At 63.4% G+C, this 21,468-nt stretch overlaps 1 protein-coding gene across 8 annotated transcripts; it reads right to left on the minus strand.

Annotated features, from left to right (window-relative positions):
- Nucleotides 1–260: 260 nt before the first annotated feature.
- Nucleotides 261–19,235, minus strand: CDC42BPG (CDC42 binding protein kinase gamma). Of its 8 annotated transcripts, none has more exons than XM_024133237.3 (37): nucleotides 19,017–19,235; nucleotides 16,369–16,460; nucleotides 16,204–16,287; nucleotides 15,428–15,523; nucleotides 14,966–15,114; nucleotides 14,351–14,444; nucleotides 13,897–14,097; nucleotides 13,523–13,771; nucleotides 12,979–13,058; nucleotides 11,744–11,841; nucleotides 11,568–11,648; nucleotides 11,207–11,298; nucleotides 10,926–11,105; nucleotides 10,406–10,498; nucleotides 10,159–10,268; nucleotides 10,009–10,081; nucleotides 9,711–9,817; nucleotides 9,510–9,624; nucleotides 9,148–9,296; nucleotides 8,979–9,067; nucleotides 8,613–8,665; nucleotides 8,431–8,529; nucleotides 8,256–8,315; nucleotides 7,850–7,955; nucleotides 7,444–7,577; nucleotides 7,222–7,361; nucleotides 7,046–7,127; nucleotides 6,167–6,383; nucleotides 5,130–5,192; nucleotides 4,196–4,795; nucleotides 3,080–3,177; nucleotides 2,914–2,998; nucleotides 2,689–2,809; nucleotides 2,433–2,550; nucleotides 2,155–2,278; nucleotides 1,948–2,033; nucleotides 261–446 (listed from the first exon to the last, which is right to left on the minus strand). In XM_024133237.3, the coding sequence occupies exons 1-37, from the start codon at nucleotides 19,174–19,176 to the stop codon at nucleotides 390–392; spliced, it is 4,635 nt and encodes a 1,544-aa protein (XP_023989005.1). In that variant the 5' UTR covers nucleotides 19,177–19,235; the 3' UTR covers nucleotides 261–389. The 8 variants fall into 8 exon arrangements, 4 of the variants coding, with proteins under 4 accessions (XP_023989005.1, XP_054947587.1, XP_054947586.1 ...); XR_008619609.1 differs by adding an exon at nucleotides 847–1,217 and having other exon boundaries at nucleotides 402–446; nucleotides 9,148–9,624; XR_008619608.1 differs by adding an exon at nucleotides 847–1,217 and having other exon boundaries at nucleotides 402–446; nucleotides 1,948–2,042; nucleotides 9,148–9,624.
- Between the last annotated feature and the right edge of the window lie 2,233 nt (nucleotides 19,236–21,468).

The raw sequence follows: 21,468 nt of genomic DNA on the forward strand, positions 1-21,468 counted from the left end.
CTGCTCCCAGGAACCCGGCCCCTCTCTGTCTCTCTTCTGGACTCTTGCCCACAGGACTCCTGGGGGCTTGGCCCTGGAAGTGAGAGCTTTGGCGAAATCACCCCTGGACACTGGCGCAGAGGGGCCCCCGGGGCAGAAGGGGGCCATCCTATTCCCCATGGCTAGCACAGGCTGGGGCTGGGAGCTGAGCGAAGGGCGGGATGAGAGCGGGAAGGCAGATCCCCCCCGGCCCTGTCCTAGCAACCCAGGCCACGGCTGCCCAGCCCAGGCCCGCCCTGAGTCCGAATTTCCACACGTTCCGGCCCAGCCGGAATATGGCTTTCCTCAAGCTCTTTGCTCCCTCGCATCTCTCGGTCCTGGGATTGGGGGTTGGGCCCCGCCAGAGGGTGTCAAGGGGAGCTCTCAGATTCAGGGGCCGGGGGGAGGCTCCGGGGCCGTTCTGAGACCTGGAGTGGAAACAGAAGGAAGTCAGGGTAGAAAGAGGAAGGCAGGGGACTTCCCTGGTGGCACAGTGGTTACGACTCTGCCTGCCAATGCAGGGGACACGCACGGGTTCGAGCCCTGGTCCGGGAAGATCCTACATGCCGCGGAGCAACTAAGCCCATGCACCACAACTACTGAGCCCGCGAGCCACAACTACTGAAGCCCACGCGCCTAGAGCCCATGCTCCGCAACAAGAGAAGCCACCGCAGTGAGAAGCCCGCGCACCACAATGAAGAGTAGCCCCCGCTCTCTGCAACTAGAGAAAGCCCGCACGCAGCAACGAACACCCAATGCAGCCAAAAATAAATAAATAAGTAAATTTTTTTTTAAAAAAAGAAAGAGGAAGCAGGACTCTTCCCTCACCAGGTCAGTGCCTCCCAGAGGCTTCCCCAGGACACATCCCTTGCTGCAGCGGGGCCATCGGAGGAGGTCAGATGTGAGGTGGGGTAGGGGTACGTGAGAAGAGCCTGAGGAAATCCTACTGAACTCTGGAGCCCAAACCAAAGCCCCTTTGTTCATTCACTCCATTCTACATTCAATCAACAAATAGGCTTTACTCCAGGCAGAAGACAAACTTGACCCCCACAATCAAGAAACCCAGACGAAAATCACAGCACAGCAGGATCAACAGTTAGGAGGTGGAGGGAGGAGTGCGGCAGTGACCATGTGACCAGGCAGCCCAGTGGTCTCTGGAGAAGGTGACAGTGGTGCAGAGCCTTGAAGATGGCCTGGGCCTTAATCAGGTGGACGACAGGAAAGGGCATTTCAAGAGAAGCAGGGGAGACAGCAGGGGTAAGGGCCTGCAGGTGTGAAAGAACATGGTGGTCCCAGGGCTCTGAGTGGCTTGGTGTGGCTGCAGTGGGGGCGGCAGCTGGAGATGTGGCTGGAGGGGGAGGGGGAGCCTTCCCAAATCCTTAGATCTTCCTGGTCCCCAGCCAGAGTGGACTGCTCCCTCCTCTGACCTCTCGCCCACAGGAGTTTCTAGAGCGGGAAATCCCAGGCAGTCCAGCGGCTAGGACTCTGCACTCTCACTGCTGAGGGCCTGGGTTCAATCTCTGGTCAGGGAACTAAGATCCCACAAGCCATGTGGCGTGGCCAAAAAAAAAAAAAAAATCCAAGAGCTCCCCTGCTGTGGTGCTCTCCCCTTGTGCCAGGTACCTCCTACAGGTCTCATAACAATAACCTCATTTTACAGGCGAGACAAGCTCAGGGAGGCTGGGCACCTCGCCCGGGGCCACACTGCTGGGACAGTCAGAGCCAAGACAGTCAGACCTAGGCTGACCTGCCTCCAGGCCCCTGCTGGGACCCACTAAGGGGCAAGACAGGGGAGAGTCAGCATCTCTTAGCATCCAAGACAGGGATGGGCTCAGCTTGTTCTCTGGCCTCAGGTCCCAGCGCAGGGCCCAGCACGAAACAGAAATGCCCGCCTTTGAATGGGGAAAGGGAAAGCCCCCACTGGCTCACCTGTATCAGGGAGGCCACGGGGCTCAGAGATCCCTGGGGGCAGGACACCGACTCGCTGGACAGAGACGTCCAAGGCTTCCTCTTCACTGCTCCAGCAGCAGGATGAGCAAGGGGACAAAAATCCAGGGACAGGTTTGAAGGGTCCAAAGGGGGTGGAAACATGGGGGAGGGACGCAGAGGTAGTGGAGGCTGTGAGGCTGTCCTTACTGTGGTCCGCGTCTCCAGCGAGGCCGTCACTGTCCATGGAAGTTGGGCGCCGCGAGGCCTCGGAGAAGCTGTGGGGCCGCTGCGGGCCAGAGCTGCGGGCACCTCGGCCCCTCTCTTCCGGAGCCTGATGGGGACAATGTGGAAGGCTGGAACCAGGTCAAATGAACTGCATACTGCCTGGACGCCCTGAGGTCCCGGGTCCCAAGTAAGCAGAGGCCGGTGGTTGGCTCAGCCTCACCAGGGAGGCTTGGGATTGGCTCCAGAGGACTCACACTCACCGGGGGCAGGTCCCTGGCGCTGGGCCTTCCGTCTGCAGGGCCCACGTGCACCAGGTGGTTGAAGTTGGTGGGCGTCGAGATGAGCTTGGAGCGCACAAAAGGGTCCTTCAGCATCTCCCTACAGGGGGAAAGGGGTGAAGGGAGGAAGGCGGCGAAGGTGACACCTCCCCGCCCTCTCCGGGACCGCGAGGCTCGTGCTTCGTCCCGCCCCCACGAGTAGGAGGTCCCGCCCAGCCACCGCACCACGCATGCGCACCTGCGCTGCTGCTGCAGCTGCTCCTCCGACACGCGGAAGAAGAAGCGGCGCTTGCTCTTGGTGCGGAACAGCTGGCGCCGGCTGTTGTCGGTGAGGTTGGGGATGTCGAACTCGTCCTTATCTGCAGGAGAAGCAGAAAGATGGGCGGTGCTCACAAGATCCCACGGCGCCAGTCAACTGGTACTCAGGGTCACACCCCTTCCAACCACCCCCACTCTCCCTCACCTGCCAGCGGGTTCCTGAGGTAGGTCAGGCGGACCTTCTCGGTGCCAAAGAGGAACAGGGAGCCCTCTGGGTTCAGGGGTCGCACCTGAGGCAGCAGGCACAGAGGTCACGCCATACTAGCCGACCGCACCCCCGTCCAGCCCCAGGGATCTGAGCAGGCCCTCACCTTCCTGAGCGGCACCGTCTGGACCCATTCTGCTCTCCTCACATCAAACACATCGATGGCGTTCTCGCTAAACACTGTCAGGTAGGGGGCTGCGTAACCTGTAGAGTGGGAAACTGTGCTGTGCAGCCCCAGGCGAGTGAGGCACCTCTCTGAGCTTGTTTTCCCCTCCCTATCCCAGGGAACACCCTGTGTACCGTCACAGCACCGTAACTTCCACGCCCCACCAAAGGTCCTCCTTCTCCCGGTTGCCCCACCCATCCTCCATAGCAAGTTAAGAGATAACAATGAGGGGGCACTCACTCTAAGCTATGTCAGGCCTGGTTCTAACCATGTTGCATATTTTTCCTCTTTTAAGTCTCAAACAACTCCGGGCAGGTAGTATGATTGCCCCTAACTTAAGATGAGGGAATGGAAACCCCAGAGCTAAGTCTCACTCCGTGGTGGGTGAGAGCTGGGAACTGGCCCCCAGCAGTCTGGACCCAACCCACAGGCCTCACCCCCAGACGGGCGACTGTTCATGAAGGGAGCGCTGTCCCTCTCTTCCAGGCTGTAGCCCATCACACCAGCTACCTGTGGACATTTGAGACTCCCCCGCTGCCCTGTCCATTCATTCATTCATTCCTCCAAACATTCATAGCCTCTGGGGTGCGCCTGGCTGGGCTGGGTGCTGGGTGTGATGAAGAATTGCAGGCCCCCCACACACAGAAGGTGCAGAGAGCCAGGGCAGAGGTCTGAACAGAGGTGGGGCAGCAAAAAGGAGCAAAGGACCGATTGTGGGGGGAGGGAGGGAGCGTGAGAGCTGTAACGATAATGACAGCAATCATGGGGCTCATTTCTGGAGGGCCTACCAGCTCTAGGCCCTGAGCTGCCACTGGGGCTGGACTCGGTTAAGAGTTTGCCAGGTACGAAAAGGAGAGTACTTCAGGCAGGGGAAGAGCATGAGCGAAGGCATGGGAGGAGGATCCCGTGCAAGCCACCGAGGGTGTGGTCGGGCAGGAGGACACACGCTGGCCTCCAAATCCAAGCTCAGGAGTTTGGGCAGGGCCCTGTCTTCCTCCGTGTGGGCTACACCGCAGGTGTCAGGCCCCACCCAGCCTGGCCCTCCAAAGGCCTCACCCCAACCCGTGGGCACTGCTGGCCACAGCAGCTCTTGGATGCGAGACTTGCGGCCGGCGCTGTCCACATAGACCCCGGCGGTGGTGAAGAGCAGCAGGAACTCACTGAGACTGAGCTCCACGGCGCCCAGGGCCTCACCCAGGCCCCCGCGGGATGGGGGCAGCTCCTCAGGCACCAGACCGGCTCCCAGCGCTAAGGGTGCAGCCTCGTTGAGCAGCGGGTAGAGGGTGAAGGCGCCAGCCGCGCCCACGCACAGCCGGTCACCCAGCAGCCCCAGGCTCTGCACAGGTGCTGGTGCCTGCAGCTCACGGATGCGGCGCTGCCAGGGCCCCGGGCCTGGACCCAGTTGGTAGCAGAGCACCTGGCGCTTGACTGCGACACAGAGCACGGGGGTGCGGGCCTGCAGGATGCGCCCGGCTGCCAGGGCCTGGCAGCCTCGAGACTCGGGGATCTTGGCACCCGATGCCTCCACGTTCTCCAGCTCGGCCAGGGCAAAGAGGCGCACGCTGGGGCCGCGGCCGCACAGCACGACCAGAAGGCCCGCGGTGGGGCTCACGGCCAGCCGCTGCACCCGCCGGCACTCACCCACCTGGAAGATGTCTGTGGGGTTGGCGAGGGAGAGTGTCAGCGGCAGGTCGGTGAGGAGCGGGTCGGTTTGGAGCCGCCCGGTGCCCAGCCTCCTCTGTCCCCTGGGGCTGACGTGCACCCACGCCCGCCCTGGCCCAGCCTGGTAGGTACCGTTGCCGTGCAGGTGGATCACAAACAGCCCCTCCTCAGTGCCCAGAGCAAGCCGTTTCTGGTCTGGTGGAGGGAGGGAGGGAGGGAGGGAGGGAGGGAGGGAGGGAGAGGGTCAGGGTGTGTGTGTGTGTGTGTGTGTGTGTGTGTGTGTGTGTGTGTGTGTGTGTGTGTGGTGTGTGTGTGTGTGTGTAGGTACCGTTGCCGTGCAGGTGGATCACAAACAGCCCCTCCTCAGTGCCCAGAGCAAGCCGTTTCTGGTCTGGTGGAGGGAGGGAGGGAGGGAGGGAGGGAGGGAGGGAGGGAGGGAGAGGGTCAGGGGTCCAAAGGCCCAGCCAGAGGCAGGAGACTGGGCAGTCTGCCTGCCCTTGCTAAGCTTCGGTTTCTCCTAAGAACACTGTCCCTGCATCGCTGGACCCTTCTGTCCCAGACTCTGCACTGGCTCTAATAGGGAAGGGCCACGGGGACAGGAGTCAGGGTGAGAGGCCTGTGGGATTTGAGCTGTGGGATTTGGGGTAAGTCACATCACCTCTTGGAGCCCTGGTTTCCCCTTATGTAAAACGGGGATAATAGTGGTAACCTTTCTCACACAGCTGCTGTGAGGCTGTGAAGAGATGAAGCAGTGCAGGGTGAGTGTTAAGCTCACAGCAATCCCTGCTCGATAAATGCCCTTGTCCCCCGGCTCCAGACTGACACAGGGGACCTGGAGGATGCGGGCAGTGGCTCCTGTAGCTCCCATCCTGAGGGACTGCAGGGAGAGGTCCCAGCCCGCCGGGCCTGGCTGCTGGGGGAGGCCAGGGAGCCTCCTCTCCTGTTCCCCAGCTGTCCGATACGGAGGCCCCACGGTGCACCAGGCTCCTGGCTGAACACAGCAGCCCCATAGGAGACAGTGTGAGGCTCCCCCATGGTCACCTGGCTACTGGTAAGTCAGGAGTGGAAGCCTCCTTTATCTCTTCCTAAAGCCTCTGCTCTTTTCGCTCACTTGAGATTCTTTTAGAAAAAGCAGAAAGGAGGATGCAGAGAAATGGAGTGGCAGAAGCCAGGCTCCCAACCCTCAGCCCAGGTCCCTCACCACACAGCCGTGCCCAGAGGAGTGGCAAGGAGGACACATGTGCAGGAGAGTCCACAGCTCAGGGCTGCAGGGACTGGGCAGTGACAGCGGCCCAAGTGACCGTGGCAGGCCGGGACTCCTCCCCCGAGCCTGCCTGGGCGGCGCCCCCTCTGCGTGAGGCTCACCGATGATGGCGGCGCAGAGCGCGTGGGGCAGCAGCGGCAGCCCGTTGTCGTAGGCCTCCTTGAGCGTGTACACCGGCCTGGGCCGGGGCCGCGCGTCCAGCAGCAGCTGCTGCAGCTCGCCCAGCACCTGCAGCCAGCGCTCGCGCTCGCCCTCGCTCTCCGCCAACAGCAGCACGGTGCACGTGGCAGGCGGCACCGTCAGCTGGGAGGCTGTCACCTGCGGGCAGGGACCCAGGCTGGGGGGGAGAGGGCCAAGAGCCAGCCGTCCTTCCTCCCGTCCCTCTCTCCATCGGCTGATGCTTATTAGCACCGGCGTCGGCTCGCCCAGGGCAGTGCTAGGTGCTGTCTTGCAGCAGGTGATAAGCCAGGTGGGGTGGTCAGACAAGCATGGGGACGACTCCAGAGCCCCGGGACCAGTGCCATCGGAGGGGAAGGATGGGGCATCGTGGGACCACAGGGTGGGGCCCCCTCACCCAGGCTAAGCGGTGAAAGACGACTTCCCAGAGGAAGAGACATTTCTGCCGGAGCCTGGGGGATGAGCGGGGTAACCCGGAGTGCTTGAGGTGGGGGAGGGGCAGGGAGCTGGGAGGGTCAGAGATGTGGGGCCTCAAGGCTACGGTTAGGAGCACGCTGAGGGCGACGGGGAGCCGCAGGAGGGTCCTAAACGCGGCAGGACACAACCAGCTTCATATATGGAAAACTGCACTGCAGGATGAAGTGTAGCTACACGGACCAGAGCGGAAGCCACTGTAGCCGTCCATGTGGAGGCGAGCGGGGCGGGAGGAAGGGGGCAACCATGGAGATGGAAAAAAGTGGCTGGAGTGGGGACAACACAGAGGCAGACAGAGGTCTGGTCCATCACCCCCGCCCCGAACTCACCCTAAAGATGCGGGGCAGGTCCCTGGATTGGGCGTGGATAACATCCGAGGCCAGGACAGGGGTGGCCGAGAACTGGGGGTCCCTGGGAGGTTCATGGAGCAGGTCAGAGGTCACACGGCCCCGGCTGCCCCCTTGAACCACGCATCCCCTGCCCCAAACTACCGCCTGGCACCCACCTCAGATCCAGTGCCTGCAGGAGGGCCCCGCTGGCCGGGCTGAGCCTCGGGTCTGGGGCATCAAACAGCAGCAGGCGCGAGTCACTGAGGGCAGCAAACACTCGCTGCCAGCCCCGCCGGACACCCGAGGGCCGTGGCACCTGGGGTGAGAGCAGGCGTGGGAGGGCCTGCCAGGGCCCAGCCACTGACGCCTGTCTTCCCCCTCCCCCAGTGCTGGCTCACCGACAAGAAGCCCTCGTAGGCGGTGCCCGTGCCCGTTTCAGGGTGCACTCCCAGGGCCGTGTGGAGGAGGTCAGGGGGCACGGGGCAGGGTGGGGCCTGTGGGGCACAAGTCGAGTGACAGAAGTAGCCGCAAGCTGTGGGGAAAGCGGGAGCCGACGGGTGGTGTGAGGTGGGGTGTGGACAGCCCGGACCCGGGACCCTGGGCACTGCCAGCCCCAGCTCCCCTTAGGCCATGGTGACCCCTGAGCTGGCACCGATTCCCCATAAAGCGAGAAAAGAAAAAGAAAACGGAGCAGTGGGAAATGCTGACCGGGAGGCGCCAGTGGCCTGGGCTGAAACTGCCTGGGTGTGGCAGGCTCGGGTGGGAGGCTGGTGTGCAGGGGGGTGAAGTGGGTGAGGGTCTCACCGTCACAGCCCAGGCCCTGGCGGCTCAGGCCCAGCATCAGCGAGGTGCAGCGGAGACACTTGGTGGGGGATGGGAAGCTCCGGGGGCGCAGCGGGTGTGTGCCAGGCTGGGGAGGGGGACACGCCCATTACCCATGCCTGATCGCGGCTCCGAGGGCCTCGCACTGCCCCGCGCCCCCGCCACCACCCCGGCCACCCTGAGGTTCGCGCGAGACCAGGGAATGAGCCAGGTGGCGGTGTGAACTCTGAGCCCCAGCGAGCCTGTGGTCGTACTCAAAACTCATTGCCGCCACCGCCAGCCCCAGTGCGGTCTGCCAGCCAGGACGCACGTGGGGGGAACCCAAGCGGGTCCTTGGAAACCTGGCAGAATGGCTTGGTGCCCCGGCTCCACCCCGCCGGGCACTGACCTTTGCAGGAGGACCTTCTGCAGGGGGTGTGGTAGCAGCAGGCGCTCTGGGGAACACAGCCTGCAGGGGAGGGCAAGCAAACAGGTGAGCCGTGCGCAGGCAGAGGGTGGAGCCCAGCCCCCCCCCCCGCCCCCCCCCCGCCGCCACCAACTGCGGGACTCCTGTCGGTCCTCACCCCCAGGCGCAGGCTGCGGCGGCCCTCTGGCCTCAGCTCGGGCTCCAGCCCAGGCTTCAGGGCCTCTCCTGAGACGCCAGGGTCCTTGGTGGCATCCTTCTGGGGAATGCGATGGGGGCAGAGTCAAGGTCCCTGTGTCCTCCCCTGGGACTCTGCCCCAGCCAACCCGCACCCGTTCTTACCTCTGAGCTCCGGAAGGACAGGAAGGGAATCAGGGAGTTTGAGGGCTTGGTGTCTGCAAACAGAGGGCACGGGTCACTGGGACCAGGGACTCCACCCTAACACTTGTCACTGAGGAAACCAGGGGCCAGGGCGGGGACCTCAGTTTCCACCTCAGTAAAATGGGGAAATGACCACAGGCCGGGAAGGGTTGGGGGGCTGGCATACAGCAGGTGCTCAGTAAGCGCTAGCTAACAGATAAGTGGGTTAGGCAGCAGAGTCTGGAACAAACTCTTGTCTCCACAGCCCAGCCAGGCTGTCGTGGGACTCCCTTGGTGACCTGGAGCAGAGGACTTGCTCTAGGACAAGGCACGCAGACGGCCACTCACCACCCGGCCCATGGGCCCGCAGCTCCTCCCGGAGGGTAGCCAGCTCCTGCTGCAGGCCCTGGTTCTGCCTCTCGACCTCCTGCAGACGGCTGGGGAGAACCAGGCAAGAGCTCGCCACAGGCCTCCGCGTGCGTTCTGGGCCCCTCGCAGCGCCTGCCCGTGGTCTCACCTCTCAGCCCGCAGCTGGGCCTCCTGCACCTGCGTCAGCCGCTCCTGCAGACCCTGCTTGGCCCGTATCTCGGCCTCCAGTGCTGACTGCAGCTCCAGCCTGGCCGACGCCTCCATCTTCTGCAGCCGCCGTGCCTTCCACTGGTGATCCTGGTGGCCAGGGGGAATCAACGGAAGACGCCCCGAGGGCCTGGCTACCTCAGAGGCCCTCTCCCACCACACCACCTGGCCAGGCTCAAAGCCCCAGCTCTGCCCCTGACCCGGTGTGAGTTTAGGTAAGTCCCTGATCTTCTGTGAGCTAGTGTCCCTACCCGTGGAGTGCGGCTCCTGGCACCCCTCCCCCTGGGTGTCCCCGGGGCTCACCAGCGGCCGGGCAGGGAAAGTCTGGGTGCCCACGTTCCGCAAGGACTCCAGCTCCTCGGCCATCTTGGTGGCCAGCGCCTGCAGGTAGCCTCTTGACACCTTCTCATCATTCACCCTGGTTGGGAAGGGGGCTCAGGGTCAGGGACTGCGCCCTCAGCCCTGCCAGGGCCCAGCCCCCGACCATAGCCCCGGGGCGCCCACCAGCTGAGGATGTCGGCAATCTGGGCCTCCCAGTTGCTCTCCGTCTCCCGCTGCTCGCCCTCCAGTCTCTGCTTGCTCTGCTGCTCCCGCTCCAGCTCCTCCACCAGCTGGGGGCCAGGTGGGAAGGAGGGCTCAGCCCCCAGGGGCCCCAGCACCCCGGAGGCCCACCCGTGTCCACCCTCGCTCACCCACTGTGGCTGGCCCGCAGCCCTGGCAGCGCTGCCCACCCGCCCCGCCGGCCCCCCGCCTCTGTCCCGCCACCGGTCCGTCTCTCCGGGCCTCTGCCTGCCCTGCTCACCCGCTGCTGCTCCCGGCTCAGCTGCTGGTTCTCCTCCTGCAGCCGGCACAGAGCCTCCTCCTTCCCACTCGGCCTGCGGGGGAGGAGGACGACTCCGTGACTCCCAGCTCGGGCCCTCGCCCTGTCCCCTGCCCCGGCTGCCCCGCTCACCCGTGGCCGCGGGCCTGCTCCAGCTGCACCTCCTGCCTCCGCTGTGCTTCCTGAGGCCCGCTGCTCTCAGGCAGTCCTGCGCCATTGGTCTCAGAGGCGGTGTGGATGGTCTGCAGGACATGGAGAGGGGTCAGGGCAGGGGCCCAAGAAGCCATGGCCCACCCTACCCCTGGGGCCTGGCCCTGAGGACCCTGAGTGGGGTCAGGCCGAGAGAAGTGCCACTTGGCAGGGGGTAAGGCCCCACCACCTTGATCTGGGGAGGCTCCTTCTCCAGGCTTCGTTCCTGCCGTCTCTGGAGCTGCATCACCTCCTGGCTCAGGGTGGCCACCTGGGCCTGCAGCTGGGATGGGGTGCAGAGGCAGCCAGTGCTGACCTTGTCCACCCCAGCTCTTTTTTTTTTTTTTTTTTTTTTAGCCACTCCTCGCGGCATGTGGGCTCTTAGTCCCCCGACCAGGGATCGAACCTGCACCCCCTGCAGTGGAAGCACAGAGTCTTAACCACTGGACCGCCAGGGAAGTCCCTGTCCACCCCAACTCTTGGCCTTGCTCCAGACTCTCAGGCTCTGCCGGCTGCAGTGGGAGTGGAGGCATTGGACCCTTGCCCACCCTACCTGTTCCCTCGCTCAGGCCTCGGCCAGACACAGAGGGAGTGCAAAGGCACTGGGTGTTCCCGGCACCCCGAACCGAGCTCCCCAGCCTTCCTCCAGCCACACCAGAGGTCCTGGGGGCAGGGCCCTGTTGCTGTCCCCACCCACCCCCATCACTCACCTCCCTCTGGGCTTCCCAGGCTTCCTCCAGCTGGGAGTTCAGGGCCTGGGTCTCGCTGGCCACGGCCACCTCTCTCTCCTGGGCCTCCTGCAGTTTCTGGAGCAGCTCCTCCTGCCACCCCTGGGCCCTGCACAGCTCCTGCTCCTGCGCCCGCAGCGCTGCCCGAGCCTCGACCAGCTCCTGGGGTCCAGGTGGGGGTGGGGAAGGCCAGGCCTGGAGTCAGGGCACGGACCTCCTTAGCATCGAACTCCGGGCCACTCAGCCACCTCCCCAAGCCCTACCTGGAGGAGCTGGTCTCTCTCCTGCCGCACGTCACTGTCCTGGCCTGGGCTACCAGCCGGGCGCCCGTCCACCTTGCTGTCCCTCAGCGTCTCTGCCAGGAATTGTCACTGAGACCCGCACATACTGAGAGCCCAGCCTCAGCCAGGAACTCTACGTGCAGTATCTCACGGAACCCTCACCCCAGCTTGGCCCATTTTCTACATGCAGACTCAAGAGAGTTTAAGATACTTCCCTAAGATCACACAGCATGTACAGAGCAGGGGCAGGACTGGAACCCAGGTTGGACTCAGGTGTGCTGGGAAAACAGCTCGGCCCCCAAGGTGAGGGTAGAGGGGAAAGAGACGGGGTGCTGGGGGGTACCTGACAGCCTGTCCTGCAGAGTCTGCACTTCCTTCCGTAGCTGCTCCAGCTCCCGATGGTCTGAGGGGGTCTGCAGAGCCTCTGCAGCGGGGGGCACCCACAGGTGAGGAGCTCGTCCTGCAGCGGCAGCCCCCGGGGCAGCCCCACCCTGCCCAGCCCAGCCGGCTCCCCCGTACCTTGGAGCTTCCGGCTCAGCTCCACCTTCTCCTGCTCCAAACAGCGGAGCTTCCGCTCCAGGGCAGCCAACTGCTCAGAACTGCTCTCAGGGCCCAGACTGGGGAGAGCAGGGCAACAAGAGTTGGCAGAGAACCACCCCCCAGCCTCCTCCATTTTTCTGCATCCAAACATTCATTCACCTAAGAGACACCCACTATGCACCAGCTCTGTACCCAAGTCTGGGCTCTGTGCTGGGAAGAAAAACAATCAAGACCAGACCCTGCCCTTAGGAGGCCCCAGGCTGTTAGTGTGGGCAGCAGCCCCAGAGCAGTGGTTCCAGGGTCCCCGGGCCCTGGTTCAAGCCCCAGCCCTGGCCCTTACAAGCTGTGTGACCTTGAACATATCAGAATCTCAGTTTTCTCACACAGGAAAACGCAGGTGATGCTAGGGGCTCTTCCAAGGGCCATCAAGAGGACTCAGTGATAAGGGCCCAGGGGACCCCCACGCCCGGCACATAGTGAGCGCTCCACGAGTGAGGGTCAGACGCATCCGCATCTGCTTACGCTTTGCAACTCCCACTCCTTCAGGACCTCGCTGCAGTCTCAGACCAGCCCCACAAATGGAACTGGGCTGAGAGCATCCTGCCCATTTTATAGGGGTAGAAAGTGAGGCTCGGGGAGCGGTACTAGGCCTCTGGCTCCGAGTCCAGTACTCGCCCAGCCAGCCGTGGAGGGTCCTGTGAGGGCCACATGCTGGGGCAGGACCCACAGGAGGCGTAGCCCCACCAGGACCTTGAGGGCATGGGGGGTTGTCCGGCTGAGGGCTCAGAGCACACTTCCCGAGCACCTGTCTCATGTGGATACCAGGTCGGCCATTCGGTTACTTTCCCAGGGTCCTGATGGGCTACGCTCCTGGTGTTCTCCAGGCCAGCAGACCCCAGCTTCCCACCAGGTGTGTGAGGACTAGACTCACCTGCCTGAGGTATAGGTGAAACCCACGAATGGCAGGTGGTGGCCTAAGAAGGTCCCGTGGGAGGGTGGCGGCAGGGTCCCCTGCAGAAGGAGGAGAAGGAGAGGTACAGCTCTGTACCTGTAACAGGTACAGCTCCAGGCGGAGGCTCGAGACTCAGGAGACTCCCTGGGACTGAGTGCCGACCTCCTCCTGCTCGGGTGGGAACCTAGAGGGATAACACAGCGCCCCCCCCCCCCCCCCCGCAAAGCCAACGACCCCCCAGGTGTGTGAGGACTAGACTCACCTGCCTGAGGTATAGGTGAAACCCACGAATGGCAGGTGGTGGCCTAAGAAGGTCCCGTGGGAGGGTGGCGGCAGGGTCCCCTGCAGAAGGAGGAGAAGGAGAGGTACAGCTCTGTACCTGTAACAGGTACAGCTCCAGGCGGAGGCTCGAGACTCAGGAGACTCCCTGGGACTGAGTGCCGACCTCCTCCTGCTCGGGTGGGAACCTAGAGGGATAACACAGCGCCCCCCCCCCCACCGCAAAGACTACGACTCCCATAAGTCTTTGAGGTTCCAGCCTCCCAGGTGCTGCTGGGAGTTTTCTTTCTTACATGATTTCTGATTAACAGGATGACACTTGTGGTCAAAGGACCTTCACTTGGCACAACCCACCTCAGTGCAGGTGAACCAGCCCAGGTGAACCATAACTCCCATGAATCTCTGGGTTCTGAAGGCCTCATCCCCAGCCCAGCAACTGCTTTGGGAAACTTCGCGGTACGGGGGAGGGTCCCACAGCCACTGAGATTCAAGGCAGTTTCCCCACTGCTGTGGGTCCCTCCACTCACTGGATGGTTGAGGGTGTCGTCGTCCACGTCGAAGTTGGAGGTGTCCATGGGCCCGCGAAGCTCGGGGATGTAGGGGGCCGTGCTAGTCGCCAGCCGCTCCCAGTCCACGCCTTCGAAGAAGGGGTGGTTCCGGAAGTCGTCCAGCCCTCCGTGGCCCAGACGCTCCTCCTGGCGGCACAGCAGCTGGCGGATCAGGTCTTGGGCGCTGGCCGGCACATCGGGCGCATCTGGGGGGAACTGCAGGTGGTCCTGCAGGCCCAGGGGAGGGGTGCAGGTGAGTGTCCAGAATCCCACCCTTGCCTCCGGGCATCTCCAACCTGGCAGACTCAGGAGTCCCGCTGCCTTCCCAGAACCCCAGGGCCTGGTGGCCAGACCTCATGGTTCATGATCTTGCCGTAGGTTTCCACCAGGGATTCGGCGTAGAAGGGCGTCTCCCCAAAGAGCAGCTCGTAGGCACAGACCCCCAGGGACCACCAGTCACACTGTGGGCCATAGTGGCCCCTGCCCTCCTCCATGGCCTGCAGGATCTCAGGGGAGATGTAGTCGGGCGTCCCCACTGCCACCGACGAATCCACCTGTGGGTGGTGGTGTCGATGACACCATGATCAGGGCCTCAGGCTCGGCCCCTCACCACGGCCTCGGGTCTGGGCCTAGCACCCCAACTCCCTAGGGCTTGGCTGGCCCAGTGCCCACAGCTGGGCCCCAGGCCTAGCCCCTCCTTCCCCTGGGAGTCTGATGCCACCTGCACTAGGCCTGGTGCCTCCCGTTCCCCTGGGAGTTCTCCCAGCCAGGTTCTCCTCTGTCCCCATCTAGGGCGGGGTCCCTTACCATGCCACTGTTGTTAAGCCGTAGGCAGGAGCCAAAGTCGGCCAAGCGGATGTGCCCGTTCATGTCCAGCAGGATATTGTCCGGCTTGACGTCCCTGGGGGAGGACAGGGAGAGTGAGGGGCTTGATCTGTGCATGTGGATGTGCATTTAGGCACATGCCTGGGTGTGCGAGCGTGTGTATGCTCGCACATGTTCCTGCATCCACATGTGAGCGGTGTGCCCACGTGTGGGAGGGGGGAAGAATGGTGGCCAGGCCTCCTGGCTCCCAAGAAGGAAGGCGGTTAAGTTGGGGAGAGGGACCCATAAGGACGACCCTTGGAGGCAGCTGAGTGTACCGTGGGGGACACAGGAGTCAGACTCCCCCAGTGCCACCCACGGCTCGGCCACCCATTGGCTGAGTCACCGTGAGCCAGGTGCTTACCTGTGCTAAGCCCTGACTACCTCATCTGGAAAATGGAATGATAGCAGCTCCCATCACACAAGGTTTTGGGTGTGAGAATTCAAAGGTTCTGTGCATACGAAGCACCCAGCACAGGGCTTGGCACTTATGTGCTCAGCTGCCCCCAGAGCTGTCAACAGGGACTGAAAGTGCAGCAGGGGCTTTGGGGACCCCACCTGTGGACGTAGCCCAGCTGATGCAGCGAGTGGATGGCCAGCACCATCTCGGCCAGGTAGAACTGGGCCAGCTCGGGCGGGAGACGGTCCTCAAAGCGGCTCAGCAGAGTGAGGAGGTCCCCCCCAGCGTAGTAGTCCATCACCAGGTACTAGAAGGTGGTGAGCAGGGGGCAAGAATCAGACGGCGGGGGGGGCACCTGCCCCAGGGACCCATCTCCCACCCGCCTCACAGGGGTCCCACAGGGCTCTGGGAAGGCAAGGCTGTGTATCCCAGCAGCTCTGGGGCATCCAGCTCCCAGCCAAAGCTCAGGCAGGAGGCTCTAGGCCTGAGCTGGTGGGGAGTGGAAGCTTTTTAGTCCCAGTAGGAGGGTCTCTCTCTTCCTGGATCAGTGCTTCTGGCCCCTAAAAGCCTTCTCCTTTGTCCCCAGGTAACCCCCCTCCAGCTTTGCTGAGCAGCCTCACCAGGTACTCCTCATCTTGGAAGGCGTAATGCAGAGCGGTCACCCAGCGGCTGTCCCCCTTCACCAGAACGTCCCGCTCCTCCCGGAAACAGGCCGTCTGCAACAGTTTTGGGGCACAGGGGGTAAGGGAGGGGGGTGGGATCGGAGCCCAGGAACCCCACCTTGCCAGCTCAGGGGATGGAGGAAGATTCAGTAAGTCTAGGAATGTGGATCAAGGTCACCTGTGTGAGCCTGAGCCCGTGCTTTATGGCTCAGGGCCTCAGTGTTATCATAAAGAAAATGGGGGGACTTCCCTGGTGGCGCAGTGGCTAAGAATCCACCTGCCTATGCAGGGCACGCGGGTTCGAGCCCTGGTCCGGGAAGATCCCACATGCCCTAGAGCGACTAAGCCCATGTGCCACAACTACTGAGCCTGCGCTCTGGAGCCCGCGAGCCACAACTACTGAAGCCCACGCGCCTAGAGCCCGAGCTCCACAACAAGAGAGGTCACCGCAACGAGAAGCCCGCGCACCACAACGAAGAGTAGCCCCTGTTCGCCGCGACTAGAGAAAGCCCACGCGCAGCAAAGAAGACCCAATGTGGCCAAAAAAAAAAAAAAGGAAGAAAATGGGAACAACTCTGCTTGTTCTAAGAAAGGCTTATTGTGTGGAAGGGATAAGAGGAATACGCGCTACTGGGGGTGGGTCCTCTTCCTGTTCGGCAGCCATGCCCGGCCGCTTCCCCTGCAGGTCCCGGAGGCCTGCAGCCACCCAAAGTTCCCCCAGACGCAACACTGACCTCGGCCCTCTTCAGCATCTCCCACTTGTGCAGCATTTTCATGGCAAAAACCTGGCCACTGTCCCTCTGCCTCACCACAGCGACCTGAGGCCACAGGGAGCACTGCGATGAGTCCAGCCTGGGTGCAGACGCCCTCCTACCCCTACCCCAGGGCCCTCTGCTCACCTCCCCGAAGGCCCCTCGGCCGATCACCTTCAAGATCTCAAAGTCATCTCTCTGCAGCTGCAGCTCTTTCACCTTCGCTATGAAGGGGCTGACTGAGGGCACACAGAGTGGGGCTCAGAGAGCCTGCAGGGAGGCTCTCTCTCACCTGCAGCTCCCACAAGGCCAGGGCAGGGATGACCTCCCCAGGGATGGCCTCTGGCCAAGGGGTTGACAGGAGCTGCAGCCCCTTCAGCCACGATCAGGAGGCGTGGAAGGCGGGGTCCTGGCTTGGCTGACTGCCTGGCCCCCCGGAATCCATGGTTCCCTGGACCCCTGTCCCCAGATTCCAGGTGGCCTCTATCCCAGGGGCTGATGGGATTTGTAGTTCTCCCCAGCCTGGGGGCTGACCATGGCTGGCCAGGTCACCCTGGAATGATGGGGATACCATTCCCACCCCCAGCTCACAGTTCTTGGCCCTTTATCAGGACCAGGCCAGGGCCTGTCTTGGGAAACTGGACCGGCAACATTCCTTGTCCCCAGAGAGGCTTCTCTGCCACTGAGGAGCTGTGGGTCCCTCTGTAGGCACAGAGGTACCTGGCTGGAGTGAGGCCTGGGGCGGCCCCGGAGGACAGGTAGGGCATGGTTCTACGGGGCTCTGGGCGGCAGGCTCTGTGCTCCCCGTCCGGGGCCTCCTCAGGCCGGAGGCACAGTGAGGTCTGCCCAGGTTCTCACAAGACTCAAAAACAGGGCCAAAACACCTTTCCCTGGCGCCCGACGCTGGCACCTGAGGGTGTGAGCGCTCAGGGTCTCCTCCAGGCCTGACCGGCCCTACGACTTTGAGCCCTGCCTCGCTCTCTGGACCTGCATCTGGCCACGAACCTCCTCCTTAGTCCCTGACACTCCCAGGAGGGACATGTCCAGCCACTCCCTGGCCCTTCCAGGCCTGCAGGAGCCCCAGGCCTGTGGGAGGAAATTGGGGCCTGGAAAATTAAGGGGGGTGAGGGGGCGCAGCAGGGGTTGGGGGCAGCTACAGTCTGGCTCCTTGCCTCAGTTTCCCCCTGCCAGCAGGTAAACTCCCAGCCAGCTGGGCAGGTCTGTGGTTGGGACAGAGAGCTGCTCCACAGGTTTATCAGGCAGAACCCCCCCAGCATGGGTGGTGTGGAAACCTCGTTACAGAAATTAATTGTCTTTTTCCTGGGTCCATGTGTGCAGCTGGGGAAGAGCAGCTGCAGGTCTGCAAGGGGGAACCCGAGGTGAGGGTGGCCACCCGTCAGCCAGACAGGGGCCAAAGCCTGGGGCCCACAGCCAGGAGGATCCAGGCCCCCAGGACAGGCTGCCCGGTCCCCTTGCCTTGCCGCAGGCAGGGACGGGGGCTCTGGGCAGGCGCAGGGACAAGCTGGGGCAGGAGCAGGGTGAGTCACCGCTCTGTGAGTTACCCGGGGAGATGTCAACAGACAGGCCCCCACGCCGGGGTCCGGGGCAGAGGTGCCAGAGGCAGGCAGGGAGGAGCACACGTGTGTGCGGGCATCACAGGGGGTGATGACAACATAGTCAGACACGCACACATAAGGTGCAGGAGTACCGGGAGACAGGTGGGCAGCAGAGGCAGGGGTCCTCTGACTGCCCTCACCCTAGAGGAAAGGGCTGGCACCGGGCCCAACTCACTGGCATGTCTCACAGGCCCCTAACCGTGCCAGGTTGGGCCTCGTGCCTGCCCAGATCTCAGGAGTGCCAGGAATGCTAGTCGCCCACTGGGCAAACACTCGCCTCACCCCGCCCTCCAAGCCAGGCCCGCAGGTCCTTCCCCTATGGCCCGGCCGGGCATGACCAGGGAGCCCTGGGGGTGGCACCAGTGCCCACACTGGATTCAGGGTCATCCCAGGCCAGCCACTTCCAGTGACTCAGATGAGTCAACGCCAGGAAGGGGTGCAGACCCACCTCCATCCAGCCCCCTTCCCCAGCCCCGGGGAGCAGCCCTCAGGAGGCCTGGCCAGCCGCTTGCGCACAAAGGGTCTGAGGTTGGTTCCTGTGTCCAGTCTTGGGTGGTCTGGTGTGCAGGGAAATGGAAGTGTGTGGGGGGGGGGGTGGGCGGGGGACGCCTGCAAGTGTGGATCTGAGCGGAAGCAGACAAGTGTGTATCAGATCCAGCGTGGGTGCGGGGGTCGGCAGGGTTCCCTGGGTCTCTCCAAGAGACCTCACTGCACGCGAGGGTCTCAGTGTGTCTGTGTAATGTGGGAGCCAGAGAAAGCAGGTGTGTCAGTGGGTCACATGCACAGGGGTCTCTGTGTGAGAGGCTGTGTTCTCACAGGTCACGAGGTGACTCTGCGTGGAGCGTGTACTGTGTACATGTGTCTGGGGTCTACACGTGGGGCCAAGTTTCTGTGTGTCTGAGTGAGATGTGTGTGGTGCACACGTGCCAGGTTCTGGGAGTGGGAACATGTGTGTGTGTGAATCTGAATAAGGGTAAAGTGTGCAGGTGACTGAGAGGGCCGGGGTCTGGCGGCACGTATCAGGGCCAGTGCGGGTCGTCTGGGAGCGGGGGAAACCTGTGGGAGTGCGGCTCCCCGCGGGAGGGTCTGTGGGCGTGGAGCACGGAGGGAGAGGCTCCTGGCGCGGTGTCCCTCGCGCCGCGCCCCCCCCCCCACAACGGTCCCTCCCGGGCCACTCACCCCAGCTCAGGAACTGCGCCACGTTGCGCTCCCGCCGCAGGGGGGCGCTGCTGAGCTCTTGGTGCAGCCCCAGCAGCAGATCCAGGAGCCCGTCGAGCCCCGGGCCGCCTCCGGCCTCGCCCCGCGCCAGCCGCTCCAGCGCGCGCAACCGCCGCTCCATGGCTGCGGCCGGAGCCCTGAGCCCGGGCTAGAGTCAAGCCACCCGCATGCCCGCCCGTCGGTCCGTCCGTCCGTCTGTCGGTCCGCGCGTCCTCCCCCCACCCTCCCGCCCTCCCCGCTGTCACCTTCCTCCGGAGCCGCCTGCGTGCCCTCACCTGGGCGCCGCGCCCCACCCTCCGCCCCGCCCCCCGACGGACGGGCAGGTGTGCGCCGGCCAATGGGAGACGCGACTGGAGGTGAAGGTGGGAGGGCGGAGGCGCGCGGGGGCGGGTCCAACTCCCGGCCAGGAAGTGGGGGGGCGGGCCCCGAAGAGTAACTCCTGCGCGGGGCGGAGCAAGGAAGGCGGGGTAGGGGTAGGGGTAGGGGGGATGGGGGGGTGGGGTGGGGAGGGGGTGGAGTGGGGATGGGGAGAGGGGGCGGGGTGGGGGAGAGGGGGGAGGGGTGTCCCATCGCGGCCCGGACGGCCGCACTTATCCTCTCGCGGCCCCAGGCCCAGGCCCACCACGGCCCTCGCCGGCCCCTCTCCTAGGTGGGGGATGCCCAGGGCACTGCAGCTTCCTTCGCCCCCTGGAGCAGGGGCAGCCTCTCCCTCAGCGCGGGGAGAGGGGCTGGGGACTCCCGCGGCCCCGGAGCCGGATGGGAGTTGTAGTCCGCTCCCTCCCCGGGATGCCGGCCTCTCGGCACCCCCTCCAAAAAACTGGCTAGTTTCTGATTTAATGTTGTTTGCACCGTTACAGCCGACCTGGGAGACAGGTAGGTGAGGCAGGGACGGTTACACCCATTTGGCAGATGGACACACTGAGGCTTGGGAAGGACGAAGGTGAATTGAGGGGCTGAGGGTGAGGAAGCCTCGCAGCTAGACCCCGGAGTGGGGCGGGGCTGGTAATGTCACCACAGGCTTTTTAAGCCTGGGAGGCCCGCCTGGAACGTGAGGGCCAAGAAGAGGTCGAGGCTGGGCTGGAGGAGGTGGGAGAGGGGAGGGACTGACTCTGTCCAGTGATATTTCTGACTTCTGTCCAGCTGTCTTCAGCTGGGCTGGAACAGACGCCATGGGGCTGTGGGGCTGTCCAAGAGGAGGGACCAAAGGGTGGGGCATTTTAGTGGCTTCAGACAACAAATTCTTCCATTAAAAAAAATCTCTTTGGAGATTTGCCTCCCCCCCTCAGATGGGGACCTTCTTGAGTCCGTACAGGGTTAATTTGCCAGCGTGGAGGGGGGAGGCGCTCTATGAAGTTCTGAGGAGCTGAACCGAGCAGCCCTAGCAGCACACTGGGGGCTTCCCCCAGGGTCTCCCATTTGATCTCCTCAGAGACTTGCGCTGTGGCAGCACCCAAGGTCTGTGCAATGGGCTGTCTCACCCAAGTCAGTCAGGTGGGGGGAGGGGAGCCAGGATTCAAACCCAAATCTGAGGATGCTGTCATTGCCTCTGTGTCTCCTGGCAGGGGGTGAGGGACAAGGGTCGGAATGGTGTGTTGAGCCCTGCCGGCTCTCACCTGAAGCGTTCTAGGCCCTCCTTAAGGGGGCGGGGCAGGGAAAGGGCCCACAGGAAGGGTTCCCACCCTCTGCAGCCACAGGAGGGCGCCAGAGACCAGAGGAGGGCCAGGTGCTCAGGACAGGACCAAGTTCCACTTCCTGGGGAGCAAAAGGTCGGGAGAGGGTCCAGGGTGGAAGATGGGCCATTCCTCCTCTGCCCGTCTTGGACACCCTGATCCCCCGCCTCCACCCTACCATGTCCCCCAGGATCAGCAGTCAAGGGCCAACTGGTGAGGCCTCTGGGTCCCAGCTCACTCCCTGTGTGACCTTTAGCCTCTCTGAATGCCGAGTTCTCAAACAAGTCCATCATCCCCTGGCCTTTCAGACTCTGTCCCCACATAGTACAGCAGAGGGAAAACGGAGCCCCAGACAGCAAAAACTGTGTCCTGCTGGGCTCTTCATGGGGCGGAGCTGGGACTGGCCCTCGGCACTCCACGCCCATCTGGTACATGATTCTATTTGGTCCTGTATTCGTTTTTTGTCACATTCTTGTTCCAAGCCTCAGGTTCCCTGTCTATAAAAGGGGGTCGGGTCAGACTCCCTACCCACTGCTTTGCAGTTGTAAGGCCAGAATGCCCCTCAAGACTCATTCTGTTCCAGCCTCGACAAGCAGCCAGTCCTCCCCTGCTGTCAGTAACAGCTCCGTCCGGCACTTGGGCCTGCTCTGCCAAGCAGATCTGTTCTCTGATCCTGTGTGTGGGGCCCTGGACCGGCGGGGGGGGGGGGGGGGGGGGTGCTCCAGGGGTGAGTGGGTCTGGGC

This window comes from Physeter macrocephalus, chromosome 16 (assembly GCF_002837175.3).
Source record: "Physeter macrocephalus isolate SW-GA chromosome 16, ASM283717v5, whole genome shotgun sequence".
NCBI classification, from domain to species: domain Eukaryota; kingdom Metazoa; phylum Chordata; class Mammalia; order Artiodactyla; family Physeteridae; genus Physeter; species Physeter macrocephalus.